The 23179-nt window shown below is 47.2% G+C and overlaps 1 protein-coding gene across 1 annotated transcript in view; it reads left to right on the top strand.

Moving 5' to 3' along the window:
• Window positions 1-22830, top strand: part of FLI1 (Fli-1 proto-oncogene, ETS transcription factor) — a 113108-nt gene extending 90278 nt beyond the window's left edge. Inside the window, exons 6-9 of the mRNA XM_060160758.1 lie at window positions 16099-16164; window positions 17808-17867; window positions 19734-19781; window positions 20846-22830. Coding sequence (XP_060016741.1) covers window positions 16099-16164; window positions 17808-17867; window positions 19734-19781; window positions 20846-21375 — 704 coding nt within the window. The 3' untranslated portion in view covers window positions 21376-22830. The remainder of the gene's footprint in view (window positions 1-16098; window positions 16165-17807; window positions 17868-19733; window positions 19782-20845) is intronic.
• The last annotated feature ends 349 nt before the right edge of the window (window positions 22831-23179 follow it).

A 23179-nucleotide genomic window follows, 5' to 3' on the forward strand; every position in this document is an offset into this window, starting at 1 on the left:
TCACAGAATCATTAGAATGTTCTTGAGGGTTTACCACATGCTGACACTACGCCCAGGGTTATGAAAGACACCATATCAGATGGCGTGGTAACACCGTAGATGAGATGGCCAAGTTGTTTAAAATCTTATTTGGGAGATTCACATATGGAACGATTAAGGAATAATATGAAACTGCATATAATCAAATAGAAAAATGCATGTGACCTACAAGAAGTTCCCTAAGAGAAATGAAGGGATGAAAAATCATTAAATGTTAAAGTGGACCATCCACTCCAAACCGTTCATGGAACAGAGGCGATAGGAGGCCAGGGAAGGCGTGGGTTCCCCCAAGACCACACAGGAAGGGAAGGGCTTCTCTCAGGACCTTAGTCAGGACTTGTGCCCCCCTCCACCCCGTTCACACATCTCTTCATTTATTAAGAACCTACCATGTATGGGACGCTAGGCTGAGCCTCGGAAACGTGGTACCCAGCCAGCTCCCCTCAAGAGGATGTAGTCAGAGATACAGATGGGCCTGTAAGTCAGTGCTGCGTCTTGACTACGGCTGCTACAGCACCACCTCTCGGCACTTTCCCCTGCCTTTTCATCGCCTGTGGGGTGTCCTTGATGATTTAATGATAGAGGTCGTAGTGAAAGATGGGAGGCCTCTGGAAGGACCCAGCACGGTGGTGCTGGAAATGGGTATCGAATGAAGGGAAGGTGGGCATCAAAGACCCAGCATGTCTGGATCTATCCTGTGCGGGGGCTGCGTGTGCTCGGGCTGGGTTTGGGGGACGGGACCAGGTGGGCTCCCGTTGGTATACCTGAGTGTGCCCCCTGGGAACACCAGGGCCTGGGTATGTGACGCGAGCATGATGGGGGAGCCTTGGGTGGGACTCTTAGCGGTTTAGACGAAACCGAAAGACGGGTATAGTGTCCCTGTGTGACAGGAAGCTCAGCAAAGGAGCCAGGGATTTGCTTCAAAATAGTCAGGGCAGGGAGGGGGCATGGGTGGGGGGAGAGCTGAAGTCAGGTTGACCGTGAGTTCATGCTTGTTAAAGCCGAAGGGCCCTTCGGGGTGCAGTAGACTTTCCTCTCTGCTTTCCTACATCTCCACATTTTTCCGTGATTTAAAAGATGCCCCGAGAAGTTTTGCTTTGATGGAGAAAATGTAGATGCGTGCAGAATGTGGATTCCTGTGCCCTGTGTGTGTGGCAGTGAACAAGGGTGGCGGGTTGGGGGCCCAGCATGGGGGGTGGGCTCGAGGCAGCAGCCTGAGTCAGGGTCTCGGGGGTGAGCGCGTGTTGGGCGGGGCCTTGGGCCGTGTGCGTATTGCCCTGTGCGGGATGGCCAGTGCGGGTGGGTCTGGAACACGTGTGCCTGAGGAAAGGCCTGTAATGCTGTGAGGTAATCGCCTGTTATTTTTAGGGAGTAAATAACATCTCTCATGGAGCAGGTTATGTGGCTCCACGGGCTCTGTCCGCTAATGTGCACTTAAAATTTGAGGGTATTCAGGCCTCCCAGGAGAGCCTGTTAAGAACTTTGTCATTATATGTTTTTCCTTTATGATGAACTACCCCTAATCCATTTTTAGCAAAAGCAGGGATGATTGCTGAGTGTGTGTGTGTGTGTGTGAGTGTGTGCTGTTTCTGTGTCCAAAGGCAAGATTTATGATTATAGAACAGACAGTAGCTTGCTCTCTCCGTTTTATTTTTTTTTAATTGTTTTCCTTTGAAATTCCAGACTTAATGTTTTGTCTGCTTTCAATCTGACCCTCTTTGGAGAGCTACATGTTGTGTGTGTGTGTGTGTGTGTGTGTGTGTGTGTGTGTGTGTGTGTTTTCACCAGAGAGAGATTGAGAGAGCGAGAAAGAGAGAGAGAAAGAGAGAGAGAGTGCTGGAAACAAAGAATCTTTGTCTGTAAGCTGTAGCAGGCAGGAAACCCCAATCCCGAGGGAGCTGAGCCAGCCAGCCCTGTCCTGGAGTCAGACTCCAGCTCTCTGAATTCAATTTGACAGCTTGTCTGGGACACTTTCTAAGTAACCATTATCCTTCCTTTCTCTGAGTAAAAGAACTGTTATTTTGTTCCGTGGGTGTGCTGTGTGCGCTGTTACCGCATGTGTGGGTTCCACAGCGACTAGAACACACTCTCTCTAAATTATTGGAAACACTTAGCCTGTTTCCTAAGACAAGTGTAAATTTGTTCCAGGATAACGATGCAAACGGCTTTCCGTGTTGCACGTTAGAGGCAGGTAAAGGGATTTCGCTGGGGCATTTTGTTTAGTCCCAGTTACGGCACGAATCCCCTTATTTGAAGGAGCTCTTCCATCTCAGGAATAATTCAAATTGTGTACGTTTTATTCCTTCGAAGATTTTTTTTTTGAAATATATATAAATATATCTTCCGATGATCGTTCCCCTCAGTTTCTGTGTTTGATCGATTAATTGATAATTTTTAAAGAAATCTACCACCATAGGTCTCTCTCATCTCGGGGAGGGAATTCCAAGGTAGGTGGGTGTCAGCCATGAGCCCCCAGGGTTTGAGACAGGCAGGCACAACTGGGTGACCCCCTGGAGTAAAGCAGGCACTGCTCTCCTTTCTCCAGCCACTCACATCAGTTGACTGCCGCAACCTCATGAGGGATCGTGAGGCAAAACCCGCCCTTTCCGGAGTGTGCAAGTTTGCAGGCTGTCCAGGTCCCGCCAAGCAGGATGGACAGAGGTACCGTCCAGCGCGGCCTGGGTCACTTCGGGGTCTGGGTGGAGTGACAGCTTGGCCAGCAGCACAGTTTTTACCCATTTAGGTTCCGACCAAAAAAATGTGTCCTTCAAATGTGAATGGATTCCTGTCTAGACCATTTCAAACAGAATTTTGAATGTTTCCCGTTCTCCCATTGCCTGACATACCATCCTTGGCTGTCTCGCTGCCACCCCAATCCACACCCTATGAGCCACACTCACTCTTGGTGGCCCAGGTCAGACGATGTCTCCTCAACCACCCCTGCCCCCCGGCGCTTTGCTTGTACCCACTGTCTTCCCAGTGAAGCATCCGACAGAGTATATCCAACAGCCTTTGGTCTTGCAAGACCTGATACATCTTGGAGGCAGGGACAGTGCCTTAGAAAAGGCCATGTATGTATGTATGTATGTATGGATGGATGGATGATGGATGGATGGACGGACAGATGGATGGATGGATGGATGGATGGATGATGGATGGATGGATGGTTGGATGGATGGATGGATGGATGGACGGAGGATGGATGGATGGGTGGATGATGGATGGATGGATGGATGGATGGATGATGGATGGATGGTTGGATGGATGGATGGATGGAAATTATAGACAAATTGCCTTAAACTACTCCCCAAGGACTTACTGTAAAACTCACCCTTCATGATGTTTCTAAATCCAAGAGTGATGTTTTGGCCTCGTCCACTGCAAAGATGGGCTCAGGACTTGCCTTTCCCTTTCTGCCACAATTTCCCCTTCATTTGACCCCAACGTGATTCCTCCCAGGCTGTGATTGGTCCCGTCCAGAAGTAGAGGGAAGAGCTTGCCGAGAGCAGATTTCAGTAACAAGGTGATGGTTCCACATCACCCCCTTTTGCCCCATTTTTTATCAGCTTACACTCCCCTTGGAGGCCCTTCAGATTTGGGTCCTCTTGCTACGGGTGCCACTGAGAAAGAGGCCAAGGACAGGACCAGGACAAGGGAAAGTCATATTGCAGGAAAGGTTAACTCCTGCTCATTCAACCCTCCTTTCCTTACCTTTCTTATCAACCCCCCCCCCCCGCCCCATAACGATAACAACTGCCATTGATTGAGGGCTTATTCTGTGCCAAAAACTTTTCTATTCACTTCATTTTTACGCTTCCTAACCACCTTATGTAGTTGGTACGATTATTATTCCCATCTTGCATATAAGAAAACTGGGGCACAGATGCGTTAAGCTCAAATGGCAACGCTAGTAGGAATCAGAAAGCAGCACAGAGCCTGTTACCGCAGCCCACTCCCCACCCAGGCAGTGCCAGGCCCCCAACTGCATCTCCCTCTTCCATCCAGCACAACATGGAACGGCCCATTTCTTCCAGGAAGCTGATGTCATCTAGTTGTTAAGATGATATGGTGAGATTCACTGATTTCTGCTATGGTCCTCAACTCATGACCCTCACTCAGGGTACTCGGTTCTTGCATTTCAAGAAGCATATTAGGTGGCTTCACAGATGTCCTTTTCTTTATTGTGCTTTATAATTTACACAACATTATACATTTTGTGTGTTTAATATTACATTTTTAAAAATCAAAGAAAGAAAGAAGAGATTTAGAAAAGGAACTGCTATCCTGAGTAACACTCTGTTGATCAATAAGGATTGCAGTAAACGTAACTTAAAAAAACAAGGGTGGTGGATATTAGCTCGATACATCTAGTTGTGAAATTTCCTCAGATTACAAGAGGTAGGCAAGGCCTTGCCTCAATAAGCTTCATTGACCCATGGCTCTCCAGGAAAAGGAAGGAGATCAGCATCGCCTGGACCATTTTAAAGACACAAGCCAGGCTGCTCCAGCATCCCAGCCTACACCCCCTTCTCCATCCATAGGTGCCCTTGGTTGGCGAAGTTGGAGCTGAGTGTTCTGAGAGTAGGCGTCTCCCACTGCTTATGAAATTCTCGCCCCACACATCACCCCGCCACCGAGAGCCAAGTTTTACTTGAATACTTAACAGAGACAAAGTGTGCCTCCGTTGCTCTGCATCGCGTCCTTTCTGCCACTGCGCCGTTGGTCTCTCCTCTTCCCTGTACCAGCAGGCATCCTGGCCCCTGGTATTGTTCCTGGCTGCTTCGAAGTGCCCACTTTGGCCTTCCTGCCCCTTGGGCATCTTTCGTCATGTTTATCAAAACTGCTCTTACATGCTTCCTCGGAGAATCTGCTAGGCGCCACCGTGCTCTGCAGCGTCAGTGAAGGTGACAGTGAAAACATGAACCCAGCTGCACCTTAATAAAGAAAAACGCTTTATGTACACCTCAGAGCGGGAGGGGAAGAGGTGCAAGGCTGTGGGAAAGGTATCTGGGGCCAACTTGACCTCCAGAGCACCCCTGCAACTGGACTCGGCCAGACAGCTGCTCCACCCGCCAGTGCCAGGGAGGGGTGTCCCGACGGTGGACACTCGGTGGGTGAGGTGGAGCGCCACCACAGCTCCACTAACTTGTCAGTGGCGTTTCACACTTACTGAGTGGGCCGTTTGGGTTTTGCATTTCCAATTCATCTCCAGACTCTTGACTACTATTATTTTAGCCCTCCCGTCCCTACCAGGTTTCACTTTGACTCAGACATGTCATCCCATTCCAGATTATAGAGCTCCGACTCAAAATGAAATTGGCCTTGGTTGATGTAACTCCATTTCCATGACCGCAGGGTCTTGGTTTGTAATAGAAGCTGGAAGTGATGGCTGTTAGCTGTGTTGAGGAGTGGGGGTCCCAGAGTACTCTGGGAAGAAAAGGCGAGGTCCACAAGTGCTCTAGGTAATCCACTGGTGGCCACCTCCACACACAATCTTCCAAATGCATTTGTTCTGCAAAATACACTGATTTTTAGAAATTCTACAGAGAGGTTGTTTGAGGGTCAGTAGTTGCTGAAAGTATTTAAAAGAAGTTTGTTTATTCCCACGCTCGTAAACCAAATTTTTCTCCATCTCTCTTCCCCTCTCTCTCCCTCCCCTCTCCCTCCCCCCCTTCCCCACCCCAGAGAAAGAGAGAAGCTTTTCTCCTGCCAGACAGAGGTATAGGGACTTGGGGAATCTTCTAGTGAAAAGCCAGGGCATAGATAGCATCATTTGTTATCTTAAGATAAAAACCTTTCCCAAGTTCTTTTTATAGATGTAACATCATACTCTCTTCAGAGAAGCCCATATCTAAGATAATAAATAATTATTTCTCATGAAATATCCTTCTGAGAGAAGATAAAGTCTCTGAGGAAGAAATACTATGGTTAGAAACACTAACCCACGTGGGCTTCTCCCCTCCAGCCTCAGAGATCTGTAAGCAATCCCATGTGAGGATCAATAAAAAGTTTAACACACCTCTGATGAAGTTCAAATTCGTGTGTTAGGCACATTCTAAAGAGAAAGTGGTAAATTACGCGAGATTATTACTTTATCAAAATCCAGGACATCCTTCAAAGCCCAATTCAAGTCCCACCCTCGTCAGGATACTTTTTCCTTACCCACAAAGACTACAGTCTCTTCTCGGGACCCTATCTCAGTCACTAGCCATCAATGGACCTAATTACAGATTATCTTATCGTCTTTAATGGTGAGTTTTGTCCTGTATCCCTTTTTTCCAGCCCTGTAGATATTCAGTAAATAACATTGACAGCTGATAGATTCACTGGGGAAGGAAAATCTAGTTTGTCAATTTAATTAAATATTTACTCAGTCCTTCTGCTTCCCTAAACAAAGAACCAGAAGAAATTAGCCTTGGTTGACACAAGAAAGATTAACTTCTTCCCAAGGAATAAAACTCTGGAAAAGAAAATCAGCTATAATCTTAGAAGACATTTGGAGTGTGTAAAGCATTTTCACATGCATGATCTCATTGATTCTCAAAAGAACCCTGTGAGGATTAAACAGGCTATTTGCTTTTCCAAATTCTTAAATTTTAGGAGAATCGTTTTTTCCCCTGTTGCGGATAGGTTGACAGATTCAGAGAGATTGTCACTTGCCTAAGTTCACACAGCTCATAACTGGCAGAGATGGGTGGGGAACCAAGGAGTTCTGAACCTCAATCTAGAGTTTTTTTCCATGGCAGTGAACTGTTTCCCTGTTTGGAATGGATTAAAGAGAAATCATGGAATTCCTTCCCATGAAAATCTTTAAGAGCCCTTAATAACACCACAAATGACCTTAGACTTGATAAGATTTGGGTACCCCTCTTCCAAAGAAATGAAAACCGTTCTTGGTATAACTATGAAAACTCTTCGAGCTTCAAAAGTCTTTGGCCTGCCCAATATCCTAGAGGAGTTGAGAGAAAGGCAGTTTTTCTGCTATGAGTCATACTTTCAATTTCTATTAAAATTCTTATATGGCCACATATGCTTTCTCTCAGGCTTTGGGCCTCCAGGCCTGTGCTAATTTGCATGTCTGGTTTAGATAATGACTGAAGTCCCCTCCAGCCTGAAAAGAAACCTCGGATTCTATTATATAAGTGAGACCACATTCCACCTGCCCAGAGTTGATGGTTGTCTTTAACTCCTGTGCTTTTTGATGTGTGGGTGCAGGACACAGAGGTGGGAGTGTTCCAGGGCTCACCTGCCAGGCCACAAAGATGGAGTGTTCCTTCAGGGAGAACTCACCTGTCCGCTTCTCAACCACACTGACCCCCTCAGAAACGCCCTTTCCTGCAAAACGCTTCAGAGGCAGGTCAAAAACAAATCCTAGGAAGCGCTGGGATTTTAAGTTTCTTCATTTGAATGGCCTTCCTAAGTCAGTGTGATTCTAAGACAACAGAATTGGCAATTACCCTGATTCTAAATATGCAAAAAACTGGTGAACGCTTTAATAGACTAAGCTCATCTCGCCTTTTACTATCTCTCACCCAGACATCAAAACGCTACTGTCAAGTTTTTTAGCTTATTTTTTCGTCTTCCAACATAAAGTAATTCTCACAAGGTAAAGAGCTGCTAACGAGGGATTGCCTTTCCAGAAGGGCTTTGAAATCAGTGTTGGGCGACCCAGTCACTTTTCATAAGAAAATTATGGCACTGTGGAGAGCTTTATTGCCATAACATTAGGTAGGTCAAGTCTTTGTTCAAATTGTGTTGTCAGCGAGGCCCTCCCTGTCCCAGCACTACCCGCTCCCCTTCACCTGTTTTCTTTTTCTCCATACCACTCACCACCTTCTTAGATACGATGTCGTTTGCTATTTGTTTTGAATGTCAGCTCCCAGAGCAAGGATCTATGCCTGGCCACCATTGTATTCTCAGCACATAGAACAGGGTCAGCACCATTGTAGACATTCAATAAAATGTTGTTGAATGAATGAATGTGAGTGGGATGTGAGGTATTAGCTAAGCCCAATAGCTGGTGCTGGGAAGAGGAAGAACCTGGGGGCAAGAGAAGGAAGCAAGGTGATAAGATACAGTCCGTGTCTTCCCAGAGATGCTCACCAAGAAAGGGGCATAAGCGCACAAAGAATTACACCAGGAGGCTGAACAAGATGAGGGCAATAAACGCGAGACCTTCACCGGTGAGCCTTTGCAGAACTCTGGAAGAAAGAGATGCAGAAGCTGAATCATGCAACAGATGCAAGAGCATCCCGTATCGCCAGAGAGTGAGGGCGACCCAGCTGAGGAACGCGGATGGGAGAGGATCAGACCCGGGCTCTCAGCAGAGCCCAGGGGGCTGAACACAGACTGCTTCTCATTCACCTTCAAGCCCTCTTACCTAAGTCAGCTGTTAGGTTTTCTTTTTCTGACCCAGAATCCTCTCAAACCTGAGGCAGATTTGACCCAGGAAGGCTGCAGTTTAGTTGCGTCTGCATGGCCCACCATGGAGGGGAGTTTGGGCAAACACCCAATTAACTGAGTCAGTATAAATTGCTTTTCCACACAAGGCTGGCCCCCAAATCCCACTTTGAGGCCTCATCAAAATAAAGAGGTCGTTTAGACTCGTGTGTCATTTAGACACAGAGCCCACAGGAGGGATGAACTCGAGCGAGGGTTGGGGGAGCTTGGTGGGGAGCCTCGTGAGACCGTGGCGAGGCTGTGCCCACAAGGGTGCCACTGGCCTCTCCAAATTCTCATCCTTGAAAGCCATCCATTCTTCAAGCATTTCTCTCACGTGTCCTTCCTTCCCTTTGCACGTGGAATGTCTTAAACAGTAGTTTTATTCTCCTCTACGCAGCGGGGCCGGCTCTGAGGCTGAGGGGCTGTTTGGATTCCAGGACAAGATCCTTGAGCAAAGGAAATCTGATCCAGGATGTTTTTTTTCTGTGCGTTCCAAGTTTAAGGAAAGCCTTCCCTAGATATTGCCCTCCTCCTGAGATCTCCGTGGAAGCCAAGATCCTCTGCTGCTCTTTAGAACATAAGATGCCCCTGAGGTAAAGGCCAAGCTACCCTTATAGACGGGGTTGAAAGGAGGTGAGGACCCAGCTTGGAGCTCCGGGGCTGGCTGGGCAGGGAGCTGGGGGAGCGGACCGTCAGGGGAGCAGGAAGGATGCCGGGTAAACCCTCAGCCTGGTAATATACCAGCAGGCACCAGCCAGAGCCAGCTTCCCGGCCGGCGATTCTAAACTGGGATACAGGATAATCCATTTCTTCTTCTAAAAGAGAGCCAGCGTTTATTCTGATTTGGGAATCACTGATCTCGGAGCACAGGAGTTATGCTTCCTCTTTCGCACTTCTCTTCATTTTCAGGGCCTCCTCTAATGACTTTTGAACCTCAGTTCACCAAGGTCAGCATCTTAGAGGTGCAAACAAGATGGTATAGACCACGTGTATACTGTGTATATTTTTACGTTGCCATTTATCGAATGCTTATTTAATCCCCTTAACAATCCTCTAAAGCATTTGTTATTAATCCTTTTTTTATTGTGGTAAAAGTCACATAATATAAAACATATTATTTTAACCATATTTAACTGTACAGTTCAGTGGCACTAAGTACATTCACATGGCTGTGCAGCTCTCGCCATCATCCATCTCCCGAATTCCTCACCTTCCTAAACTGAAGCCCTGTCCCCAGCAAACACGGCCTCCCTGTTCCCGCTCCCGCCGGGGCCCTGGCAGCCACCGGTATGCTTTCTGACTCTATGAATTTGACTATCCCAGGGACCTCGTATAAGTGGAATCAAACAGTATTTGTCTGCACCTCATGTATATTGGAATGCGTTCTTAAGGCTAACTTAGAGAAGCAGAACCTGGGGTTCAAAAAGAGGAACCCTTAGACAGAGATTGTTTGGCACAGTAGATGGCTGAGCTGGGGTCCCAACCCAGGGTGGACTGATTCTAAACGCCACATCGTAACCACCCACCTGCCAGAGAGAAAGGATGTCTGCACTAGGGCGTCCTCGCCCTCCACGACCTTCCATAGCCCGGGCGCCAGTCGCCTTTGCACAGCTTTGGAGGTGGGAGGCCAGGCCAACCGGTCAGACATCTGGTAGTGGTCGCCGGCAGGGGTCGTATGGAGACAGTGGCAGACGAGGGGCCGGTCCTGAGTTGAGAAGGTTCGGGAAGCAGGGCAGGCTGTCCCGGGTGGGCACCGCAGGAGGGAGAGCCCAGAGGGAAGCAGAATGGGGTTGGTGGCCAGTGGGGCCCTGCTTCTCCTCAAAGTCTGGGCCTCTTCTAACCCAGGGCCTCAGAGGGAGGAGGGGTTTGGAGGAACATCTCGTCCTCTGCCAGCAGCTAGGATGTTGCCCCCGTGTACAGGCTTCCCTGTATGGGGGAAAGTCTGGGCGATGCGTCTTCCTCCTGGCGGACTTGGCTCTTTTTTGGGAAGTTTGGGGCTTTGGGTTCAGGGTCCCCTTTATTAGAGCTTTTCTCCTTTGGCATCCTCAGTCTTCCAAGAAAAGAGGTCTGGATCGGACTGAGAGAAGCTTCTGCCCTGAGCAGGGGCGGCCTTGCCCGTTCTGCTGAAAGGTCTGCATTTAGAAGCCGGCCTTTCCGAGGATGAACAGGACTATAGGTACTGCCAACCAGAAATTCGAAGAGAAGTCTCAGAGAAAATCCATCTTTTTCTATCCAGTAATCGGGAGCACGGTCTCATGTCATAAGGGATGAAGAGAGAGGCTTTTGTGCTGGTGTCTCTGCCTCTTTGGCCTCCAGGTGAGGGCATGACAAAGTGTGGAGCTGCGCGTTGCCTGGGACACTGGGCTTTCAGACAGCGAACCGTCGGCATCCGAGCAGAAAGAGATGTCTTTCCGGAGATGTTTGGCCAGGTTTCTAGGACCCGTTTAACAGCTTCACACAGAAGCTGAGTTAACGCTGGGACGTCTGCGAGAAAGTCACGTCCAGAGAAAGTTTTCCCCTTCCCACAAGGACTTTTCAGAAAAAAATCTCCATGCTAATATTTCTCCATCCCGGGAGGCTCTCCTGGAATCTAAGAGGCCATTTAGGGTCAAAGTCAGCCGCACCGGGCATCCCATGATGGAGATACTGTTCAGACTGTTATATACTTGAAGCTGAATTACCCACAATGCCTGGCAGTGCCCAGATTCCCCAGAATAAGGCTCTGGTCTCTCTTTGCTTTGGCAAAAATTGATCTCAGGACCGCCTGAAACCATAAGCTCCAGGCAGAGCCCTTCTGGGAGGACTCCTCTGAAGAAGCATCACAGTAAGATTCGTCATCAAGCCAGGGGTACCAGCCTTCACTGAAGTAAAAAGTGAGGGTCAGAATAGGGGTACTTTTCTGCTGCTCAAGCGTCTGCCACCACCCAGAAGTTCTGAGACCAGCTGCTCTGTGGGTCTCTAACGGTCACATTTTTGCCCTCTGTGCCCTTGGCCACTCCCTTAAGTGTGTGTTTTGAGAAGTCAGTTCTCAGAAAGCAGACAGTATGCACCCTTTTCAGGGTGGGGGGCCCAGGGCATGCTCAGGCTGCCTTGTGGCCGGGCACACCCCACTGGAGAGCAACCCACGTGCTGACCGGCAGCCGAGGGTCAGGGAGCTCGGGCGCAGTCAGGCGTCAGGCCCGGGGAGGGAGAGTGTTTGTGCAGGAATATGAGTCGCTGGGTAGCTCCGGGTCCAGGATTTTCCATGTTGGTTGTAGACATATTTCTGTCTGTGTGTCTGGGACTAGAGCTGACCACACAGCTGAGTTCTCACTGGTATGACTTTTAGGAGGAAAACAAGCCCTCGTTCCAACAATGACGTTGTTAAAACATATATGAAACAAAAAGCAGGCCACCTGAATGAATGGCGTGTAGCCCTGGGCTTCCTGTGGGGACAGGTCTCAGCCTACGCCCTGTCATACAGGGACTGTTGTCCATTCTGCTCAGAGGGAAACCAGGGTTAACAGTCTATAGTCATCCATCTCCCATCACCCAGACTGGAATGCCCTGAAGACTCCATTTAGTGGGGAGCAGCTGGGGTAGAGGCTTTGAATTCTCTCCAGCTAGGAAAAGAGTGAACAACAAGAGGAAGTGTGTATATTTAGCAAGAAGGAGAAAATAATTGGCCCAGTTATTCATTCATTCAACAAATATTTAGGGGGTGCTTATTCTGGGCTGGGTACTGTTCTAGGTGCTTGGTTCTATCAGAGAACAAAAGAGGGGTCCCTACCCTTATGGACCTGACGTTCAGGTGGGAGATGTGGACAATAAACATCATGGATTAATTATTGATTAAATTAGGTGATAAGTGGAAAAATAAGAAGTAGAGCAGGGTAAGGCGGATGGAAGCAGGAGAGGGGGGTTAATGTGTATTTGGTAGGGCTGGCAAACGTGTTTCTGGGTCTGAACATTTTAAGGTATTTAATGATGCAAACACAGTAATAATGTTACTTGCTGATATTTACCGAGTTTGATGCTGTGCTGGGCGCTGGGCCAGCTGTTTGCTTGGATATATAATTTAATCTGCAAGGCTGCCCCAGTACTTCCAATCTCTAAGGCGGAATGCCAGACCTTAGCTCTTGATCCTGGCCTTCTCCATCTTCAGCTTTGTCTTTGCAGTAGGACTTACTCCAAAAACACTGGCTTTCATGTCAATCTTCCATTTAGGAGATGACCCCACAAACCCCAGGGCCCACAGAGAGCATTTGTTAAACTCCCCAGTAAATGGACCCAGGTGTCCTTTGTAGACTCAGGTGCCAGTGGCAGGATTTTCCATGCAAGTGGGTAGGAATGAAAGAGCACATGGGAGGGAGCCTGGTGGCCTTTGCTGCTCTGATTCTACACTCTGCTCCGGGACCCTTGGCTAGAGACGCCGGCTCACGGCACGGCCCGCTGCTGTTTATTGCTGTTAACTCCACAGGAGGACACAGTTCAGGCTGATTGCTGGTGGCCTCTCTGTTTCTGTCCCTTGCTTTTTTCACCTACTAGGGGACTTTAAGGTTGGTTGGGACCTCGAAAGTCCTCCCGGTCAGGCTTCCCCTCCCAACCCCCAAGGCATCACGGGAAAGATGGGGCTGCCAGACACTTCTCTGATAAAGCATCAACTTCCAACATGATTGGGCACTCAGAGAAAGATCCAGCCACCACCCGCCCTCTGTTGGTTAGAGGGAATTCTTCCAAGCATTCTCTAGCTTTTGCCTGTCTGCAGTGCCCCCAGAGCTAGAATAAAAGAATAGGAGGAAGAGTTGGCAAGACGTCAAGGATAACTATAGCCAAAGGCCATAATTTGGACTAAGAAAAAAGGTTTTTCTGAACGAATATAACATAGCTTTAGAGAAGATGCAAGAGAGGATGGAAGCCTCCGGTAAACTAAGGATTGAGAAGAAACGCTGATTAGAAAACTCTGAGTCAGAGATATTATCAGTGCAGTAAGTCAGAAGTTAAGTCACACCAATTCCTGGAACTTAGCGATGTGCTTTTTCTCTTTCATGAATTTGTCACTTTCTATTCCACTTTCTGTTCCGTTCCTGCTAGCTTCATCTCCTTCCCCCGGCACCCACCCCATCCATCCATCCTACACATCACCACGAGCTGCACTCTCCACCACACCGTGGGTTCGTGGTAGTGCCACCTGCCCCAAGCCTCTCCTGGTTTCTTCCATGGCCTGTAACCCAGAGCCATTAAGCTGGCTGAGCGGCCGTGGACCTGGCCATGAACCTGGCCTCGGCCCTCTCTTCCGTGTCCCCCCACTGCAGTCCCACAGCCCCAAGCGTGGTTCCCCGCATCCGACACGTTAGCATCTCACTGCTCACTTCCGCCATATGCCCGCCGGGTATGCGCACTCTCTCCTTCCCAAAGAGGCCTCACTCAAGTCACCCCAGACCCAGTCACACTAGCCTCTCCCTCCTTCACCCCCAGTATCTCCAGCACTCCTTTGGTACACGACCCATATTTCTTCACAATCTGTTATTGTCTCCTATTTAAAGGCAAGCACCGGGGACTTGTGTCATATTCGTTCACATCCACTGTATAGCCAAACACACAATACATGGCAGAAATCAGTCCCAGATAAATTGCTGGAGGCCTAACCAGCATCCCCCTCCACCAAAGAGAAATCTTGGAAGAACCCGGCCTTTCCTCGAGGATACCCCAGCCTCGCACACACTCTGCAGACCCCTGCAAGACAGCCCAGAAGATACCCATGAGAATCTACAACCGCATCCCCAGCTTGAAAACAGCTTAGGTTCTTTGTTTGTTTTTGTTTTATTTTGTTTTTAAGCAAGCACAAGAATCTATTTGCAGGAGGAATTGTGAAAAAAAAAAAAGTCAAAGAAAAATAAAAACAGACGACTCAAACGAGCCGAGCTTTGTCTCTCTTTTGCCCCCTTCCCTCCCCTTCCTCCCATCTGCATCCCCCTCACTTTCTGTTTTGCTTTTCATGCCAATTGCTAAAGACTGTAATTTTAAAACTGCACTGGCTTTTCCAGAGCCAGGAGGAATGTGCATCCGCACGTGGATTTTTCCACAAGGAAATCATTCCTGTCTTTTGGTTCTTCTTAGCCAGAAACAACAAGAACAAGCCATGGGACCAGCCGGTCCGTCTTTGCAGTTCTTATTCTAATTCGTTTGAGAGGCTCAGAAGGGGTGGAGGGGGATGGTTTGCGTTTCACCCTGCCTGACCGTTGTTTGATGAGGTTTGTGCTCCATTTGTTCAGATGTTTTTTATGGTTTCTTTGTTGTCCATGGAAAGACTTTGAAAGTCATCATTCTGTATCCTTAAGCTCTTCTGCTATTCCTGCTCCGTGTCTCAATGGGACTCACACCATGAGAAAGGAAAGGAGGATGTTTCCAGCCAGTCGGTTAAGCAATTTCTGAACGGGGTTAGGGAGGCATGTGTATTCTTTCAAGAAAGGGGTTGGGATCACGAATGTTCCATGTCAATGGAGTGTCCGCCAAGGCGATCTGGAAACCTCTCTGCACTTCCAGGCAGGAAGCATCTCTCCAGCCCCTCGTTTCTGGTTGCAGCCACACCTCTGGCTTTTTTCCTTTCTCTGTGGTCATTACCCAGCCCTCTTCACTATCAGCAAAAAAGCATGAGAGGCCGAGGAGAGCCCAGACGTGCCCACAGCATCAGTGTGCTGGAGTGAGGGGTTGGAGCCGCCACCAGGGTCCTCACTGCGAGACAGTCTGCCCGTGAGCCTTTAATCTGGACGTGACCCATCTCTCCAGAGCTGCTTAAAGGGTTTTGCTATACAGCTTCAGACATTTTTTTCTTGCTAAACTTAGATGATATTTGTAGAATGCCTTATAAGATGCTTCACACGTGCTATCTCATTTGATCATTACCTGTCTTCATCCGTTCCGGCTGCTGTAACAAAGTACCATAGGATGGCTGGTTTACAAACAAAAGAAACAAACTTCTCACACTGCTGGAGGTTGGAAGTCTGAGGTCAGGGTGCCAGTGTGCTGGTTCTGGTGAGAGCTCCCTTTTGGATTGCAGACACCTGACTTCTTTTTGTGCCCTCCCATGGCAGGAAGCAGGCAGACATGCTAACTCTGTGACCTCTTCTTGTAAGGGCACTAATCCCATTCATGGAGGCTCCACCCTCATGACTTAATTACCTCCCAAGACCCCCGCATCCCAATACCATTCCACTGGGGGGATTAGACATCAGGGTATGAATTTGTGCAGGGGACACAAATATTCCGTTGATAACATCAGCACAACCCTGTAAGGTAGGTAAATCATGTAAATTTTTATTTCCGTATTTTAAAAAATTGAGGCCCAAGGATGTCTGGATTCATCCAAGGTCTCACAACAAATGATGGAAGGACAGAATTTGGAACCAGCCCTATGACTTCAAATTCAGGGTTCTTTCCATTACTTGGGCTCCCAATCAGTGTGTCAATGCTCCTTCCATTCATTCCCCTTTGTCCCAGGGGAAGAGTACACTTCTGGAATTTACTGATGCTTGAAAAGTTATTGCAGAATTCTCCAGGTCACTAAACGACAATCTTCACGCAATCTTTCTAAAGAGCAGGAGATGCTGATGTACCTCTATTTGTTTTTTCCATTAGACCCTTCCTATGACTCCGTCAGGAGAGGAGGATGGGGCAATAACATGAATTCTGGTCTCAACAAAAGTAAGTAAACGTCACTTTATTCTTTGGGAAGAAAACCTTTTTCTGAGGACAGGGTGGAGAACAGGGTCATAAGATAAAGGAGGAGAGGAGTGAGCATGTTGTTTTCCTGCTTTTTGAATGGCCATCAAAATTAATTGCCAAGGTAGGACCTGTCAGTGATACCTAGTCCTGGAAAGATGGGATTTTCACTCAGACCTGTGAGTTTTGTTTCATTGCATTTGGCTTTAGAATCTTTGAAGTTGGAAGCTTTCTCTCATGAAAAGGTCTGTATGAATGAAAAATCATCAGATTCGGACTCTGTCGTTTAAGTTATGACAATGACCCTCTATGGCTTTGCTTTTCTAATTGTCAAGATGGAGTTATACCAACATCTCTACCCCAATTTCATGAAAGGCCGAGAGGGAGGATAACCTGATGAGGGGATGGTAGGGGTCTGACACATCAATTTGTGCTGAAATCTGACCCGAAATCTTCCATTAAGGGAGTAGTGGGAAAGACTGACTCGTATGGTCCCGACCCAGAATGTGTCAATCTTGCCATCTCTAGGAAGTAAAATATCAAACACAGAAATGGATGGTGAAGGGAATTCTTTCAAGAAAGAGGTTGGGACTGAAAACCAATGCCAGCAATAACCACCATCCCTTTTGATAATATGCCTTATCTGTTTACTCTGCCCCCAGCCCTTGGCCCTATGGGGTACACAGTGTTGAATCAGACATGGACCAATCTCTCAAGCAGGGGACAGGAGTCATGCACACATATAACTCTTTCCCTCTGGGCGGTTTCAGGAAGACCAAGTGGACCTGGGGCCATATGATTTGGCTCTGCAAGGAGAGGCAGGATTTGGACCCGCAGCAGTGGGGCGGACTGGGCCTCCCAGGAGAGGTGGGGCCAGGGAAAGACATCAAGGCTGACATGTCTGACAATCAGGAGGACTTGGGTTCCTGGGGTTTAGGATGCACGAAGGGAAATAAGTCTGGAAAGGTAAGGAAGGGAGGGCAAAGATGCCAGGAAGATAGACCTCAATGCTTCAGTCGACAGTGAGTCACTAAGGTTTTTGGATGGTGGGATGTAGTGTTTTAGGGAGATGAAACTGGCTAGATAGCATTTGATGGGTCGGTGGGAAGAGAGAGAAGTGGTGAGCACACCAGTCAGATGAGTCCATAGACGGTGCAAGAAGCAATGCAGCTCTAACATGGAGACATGATGACAGGGGTGGAAAGGGTGTACCTAGGAGATGCCATGGAGGGGAGCTCACAAACATGGAAACGCAGGAGCAGGTGACCTGTGCTCAAATGTCACCTTCTCCTTCAGGACCTTTCTAAATTTTCATTAAAAATGAAATCCGCAGCCCCGATACCGTTAGACATGCTCTTCTACATACTTACTGCTGTTTATCATTGTCTCCCCATTAAAACAGGAAACACTGGTTCAGTGCTGGGTTCTCTAGTATCGAGAGCAGTGCTGACACAGAGTAGATTCTGGATAAATATTTATAAAATAGAATGAATAAATGAGTAGCGTGAGCGAATGAATGAATGAGAAAGCACATTTGTCCTCCTTCCGGGGGGGGCGTTGGACAAGGTGTTCCCCTCCCCTCGTGGAGAATGGCCCCACTTACCGTATTTCTCTTCTTGCTGCAGGTCCCCCCCTTGCAGGAGCACAAACAATGAGTAAGAATACTGAACAGCGGCCCCAACCAGGTACCTGTCCATGATGTGCGAACCCTCCTTTGCTTCCTATGTGGCCCTTGGTCCCACATGGTCAGCGGAGGAGGATTTAGACAATATACGGCATTTGTGTCTTTCATAGCATCCTATATTTGACACTATAATAGATCTGTGAATTGGGTACCTGACACTGGAATCACATAGAGACTCGTGGAATATCAGAGGTGAAAGGAGCCTAAAGATTAAAATGCCTCATGTTGTAAAATAAAGAAACTGAGGCCCAAAGAGGTGAAGTGATTGCGAAAAGCCACACGGCTGGTTTATGGGAGAACTAGAGCTACCATCCCAGACTCTCAAGTTGCTCGACCAAACGTTCCCTGTGGTGGATCTAGTTAATTAAGGCAGAGGAACTGTTAAAACCATGGAATTGGAGGCTCTTAGTATGGAAAGGGAACCTAGAGACATCTAGGTCTACAACATCCTCCTGTAACATCTCAGTCTTATGATTACCTCACCTCCACTTGAATACCTACAGCAACGGGGAGTTCACTACCTGGCTAGGCTCAATTCCACCATGTGAGCCAAAGTCCCCCTCCCTGTATCTTCCATTCAAGCTTTCCAGTTTGCCCTCAGGAGAGGTCTTCCTCCCATTCTCTGTGAAGGTCCTTCATGTACCTAAAGACAGCTGTTGTGCCCCTTCCAAGCCCAGCTTGGTCTTCTCTGTGGGACAGAGCTAAGAGTGAGCTCCAAACAAGCCATTGCTTTGGGATGGACAGACATTGTTTTCCATCTCCACTGAGGATAAGCGAGAGAAAGTTGACCTACATTTCCTCAGGAAGGCTGAGAATTTGCTGACTGTGAAACACAAGTCAGACAAAGAGGACTTGACATAGGGGATTTAAAGAATCCCCAACAACAACGAAATTAGACATTACCTGCCCAAAATATTTTAGTTGTCATACCGTGTGGATAAACAGGGGTAGACTAAGAGGGCTTAAGGACTCTTCAAGTTAATTTGTGGTTGTAAGCAAAACCCCCAAAATTGTGTCGATTTTTAAAATTATAATTATGAAAATTGTAAAGTATCAAACTTACGATAGCATGGCCAAGTTGCGATCCAGGTCTCCACCGTGATTCCCTCGCCTGAAAAAAAGAAGATAAACCTCACATAAGTCAATATTGCCAAGATTTCTTCTATGCCTAAACAATCACATAAGTTTTAAGTAAACTGAGATATTAAGAAGAATCATTTCATAGCTAAAATCCAAATTCTGGTTGCTGTTGACATTTCCAAGCTTAAAATCAGAGAAGGTTATTCTAGAAGGGAACTGGGGAATCCAGGAACCCAACCCATCATTTTGCAGATGAGAAAACCGATACCCAGAGATTGTCCGATGAGTTATTTAGTTTATAACTTTGCTGGGCTAGAACCCAGGCTGCTTGATTTCTGGGCATGTGTTTCTGCTACATCAGTAAAAGAGAGACGTGTAAAGTTGTCAGTAATAGTTAGAGCTATTAAAGTCCAGTCATCATTAGACTTCTTTAAGCCCATTTAATAAGCCATACTTCACCTTATTCATGACGATTGAATATTAGCTAGCTCCCTTCCAAGTGGTTTTACTATTCTGTTTTAGGTAATGACAGCATTACCTACAAATTTTAGACACCAAGTATGAAAAAATGATACTATTTCACGTTGTTTCTGTAATTACGGGGATAAAGACGGTAACTGGTCAAGATCTTTGAGGTCTGCAAAAAAAGGCAGTGCAATTTTCTGAAATCAGGCTTTCCTATCATATTGAAATAAAAGTGTAAACCCTTGGGGTATTGTCATTGTTAATGCTGTTGATTCTATCTTTTTAATAACAGTGAAGCAAATTTCCTTTCTTGTTTCCTTAGATCCATATCAGATCCTGGGCCCGACCAGCAGTCGCCTAGCCAATCCCGGTGAGTTTCCTTTGACCTGAGAGGTCGTCTTCCAGAATGTTCCATAGCTTTGTGTGGTCACAGGGACCTCCTAGGTGTCCTCAGTTCAGACACCTGACCTGGGAGTAGCATGTACTTCTTTCCTTGAAATGTTCGACCCCTGTTTCTCTGGTGCACACGGGAGAGGACAGGACTTGTCATGATGGTGATAATGTCCGTTAGCTGGAGATGCTTCTGGACAGCAAACATTTTAGCCCTGTGTATCTGCACTGAGGTTGAGATAAGTTTCAGTAGGGAAAGATGGGGGGTGGGGTACCAGGAAACAGTTCCAGCCAGCTCACGGCAACCTTCCTCACGTAAGTGAATACATATTCCAAACGCGCTTTAGTCTTGACTTTAGAAAGTATTGCAGCATTATCTGGCTACATGAAAGAGGTTGCAACTAAAATAAACTTGACAGTGTATTTTAAGGGTCTGTGATTAAGCTAACTCTCAAGCGAGCTCTAAACGAAACTCACCTCCTGTGTGAGCTAATAGGCCCTTGCAATAGAGAGACGGGCACCCAGGGAATTCCTGCTGCCTGTGTCTCCAGGCCGGTCCTGCTCAGAAGGCTGGGAACGCACCAGCTCCCTCTCCTCTGGTTTCCTCTCTGCCCAAGTTCTTCTCTGTAGAGCTTAGAGCCAAGAGCCAAGCACGAGGGCTTAAGGAACAGTCCAGGTCCCATCAGCCTAAAGCGTTGTCACACCTTCCCCCCGGGACCCTGAGGGACTTCAGCACTGAGTAAAGAGAAGACAGTGATTCAGGCCTTTATAGAGGAAGAGAGTCAGCACCTTGCCCAGAAGGGTGGGGAGTGGCTGGCCCAAAACCACACAGCTGGTTCTGGGCGAACGTCACCTGGCCCGGGGCAGATTAGCTTACCATCTAACCTTGCTGATCACACCCGCGTCAGGGGCCAGTGGGCTCTGACCGTAAAAATAAATCAAGGGATTCTTAACCAGGGTGAGAGGACCCTTGCACTTCGGAAATTAGGTTCTGACTTCCCAGGCTGAGCCTCTGTTTCCTCCTGTCTGCCTCGCTGCCTGCAGGGAGCGGGCAGATCCAGCTGTGGCAGTTCCTTCTGGAGTTACTGTCGGACAGCGCCAACGCCAGCTGCATCACCTGGGAGGGGACCAACGGGGAGTTCAAAATGACGGACCCCGATGAGGTGGCCAGGCGCTGGGGGGAGCGGAAGAGCAAACCCAACATGAATTACGACAAGCTGAGCCGAGCCCTCCGATACTACTACGATAAAAACATTATGACCAAAGTGCACGGCAAGAGGTATGCCTACAAATTTGACTTCCACGGCATCGCCCAGGCCCTGCAGCCACATCCCACCGAGTCGTCCATGTACAAGTACCCTTCGGATATCTCCTACATGCCCTCCTACCACACCCACCAGCAGAAGGTGAACTTTGTCCCTCCCCCCCCGTCCTCCATGCCGGTCACTTCCTCTAGCCTCTTTGGAGCAGCGTCACAGTACTGGACCTCCCCCGCGGGTGGCATCTACCCCAACCCCAATGTCCCCCGCCACCCAAACACCCACGTGCCCTCACACTTAGGCAGCTACTACTAGACGCTTCATCACCGGTGGCCTTCTCGCTGAAGTCCCCCTCCTCACACTTCTTGTTGGACATACGTGGCCTTGAAGAGAAAACAAAACTGGATGCTCTCTCTTGTTGGATAGAACTTGTGTACCTGTTCTTTAAAAACGATTCTTTTTTTTTTTTTTTTAACGTCGGTAACTCCTGCTTCCTCTACCTTGAACAAAGAGATGGATAACTCCATGGGCCAGTATGCCAGTTGGGAGTCTCAGTCTCCTGTCAGCCTACGAGTTGAATATTTAGATTACTGGAATAGTTGTGTCATGGTTCTGGGAAAGAAACTGTAGATTTATATTTTTAGGACCAAAGCAGTTACTTATCGACACACGGGTCTCATCTTGGACCTTGAAGGGTTCATAGGATAAAGAATCATGGACTTAACCAGTTATGCTCTGGTTTGAGACTTAGTGAAAATAGAGGCAGGAAGCTTATCATCTTATCTTAGGAAGACCTAACTCAGTGGATAGCAAACTGGAACATTGGTTGTAAGGCTAGTGAAGTTTTCACCCAACTGGAATTTCAGAGAAAGAACAAGTGTGTATTTAAGAAGCCACGGGCATTGCAAAATCTTTCTCAGTGGGCAGTAAATATGCACTAGGCTGACCATTCTCTCTGGAAATAGTCAAGATATGAACTAAGAAATGTTAATGCAAATGCAGACATTCCTGAAAGCCAGAGAGTTAAATAACTTTTTTTTTTTTTTTTAAATAATGACAGTGGGTCCCAGAACTTTGAAAAGTCCTAGGGATTTCTAAACACAAACAGATTCGCAAGTGCTGTGCGCTTGTCAGATCAGTCCAGGGTCCACCAACCAGAAGGCAACTTACTGTATAAATTATGCAGAGTTATTTTCCTATATCTCACAGTATTAAAAATAAATAATTAAAAAGTGAAAAAGAGTAAAGAAACGAGTTGACCTCGGTCACAAATACAATGTTACTATCAAATCAGTCGTTATTTTTTTTTAATGTAATTTGTACATCTTTTGTCAATCTGTACATTTGAGCTGTTTGTATGTTTTTTATAGCTGGTTTTTAAAAAGCATAATGTGACTTATTGCGGAAAAGAACACAGGACGTTCAAGTCACTGACTTACTAGAAAGAGAACCACTGGTGTTGTTATTTAACAAGTGAGCAGAAGCAAATCAAGGCAAACTCTTTAAACCATTCCTGCTTTGGAGATGTTTGTAAATAACCGAACTGCAACAATCATAACTTGGAAAAGAACAACCAAACTTTCCCTTGTGCGTACAAGGGATCTTCCTGCCTTATATATGCAATATATTTTTTAGATATTAAAATATATATAATTTTGCAGGTAATCATTGACTTTTTTAAACTATATTAAGTGTTAAGCTGACAACTGTCAATGAAGACTATGTTGTACAATAATTTGACTAAATAAATTGTGCCTTTTTCTCTCAGAACCGAGGACACCGTCTTCTTATTTACAACCAGCATTCTCTCCCCTGCCCCCCCAGGTCCAAGGGTTTTCCCAGGGGAAGTTTCCTACTGACGTCTCCTGGCACCATGAAAAGTTTTTCACATGTACATACAGCAGAAAGTGTAGGATCAATTCGGTTTTTATTGTTGTTTGTATTAGTCAGGGTTCTCCAGAGAAACAGAACCAATGGGATTTATACGGAGATTTACTATGAGGACTCGACTCATGTGATTCTAGAGGCTGAGAAGTCCCCCGGTCTGCAAGCTGGACACCCAGGAAAGCCAGTGGTGTGTAATTCTAGGCAACTAGGGAAACTAGCTGATGGTGTAAAT

This window comes from Lagenorhynchus albirostris, chromosome 9, assembly GCF_949774975.1.
Source record: "Lagenorhynchus albirostris chromosome 9, mLagAlb1.1, whole genome shotgun sequence".
Classification (NCBI taxonomy): Eukaryota; Metazoa; Chordata; class Mammalia; order Artiodactyla; family Delphinidae; genus Lagenorhynchus; species Lagenorhynchus albirostris.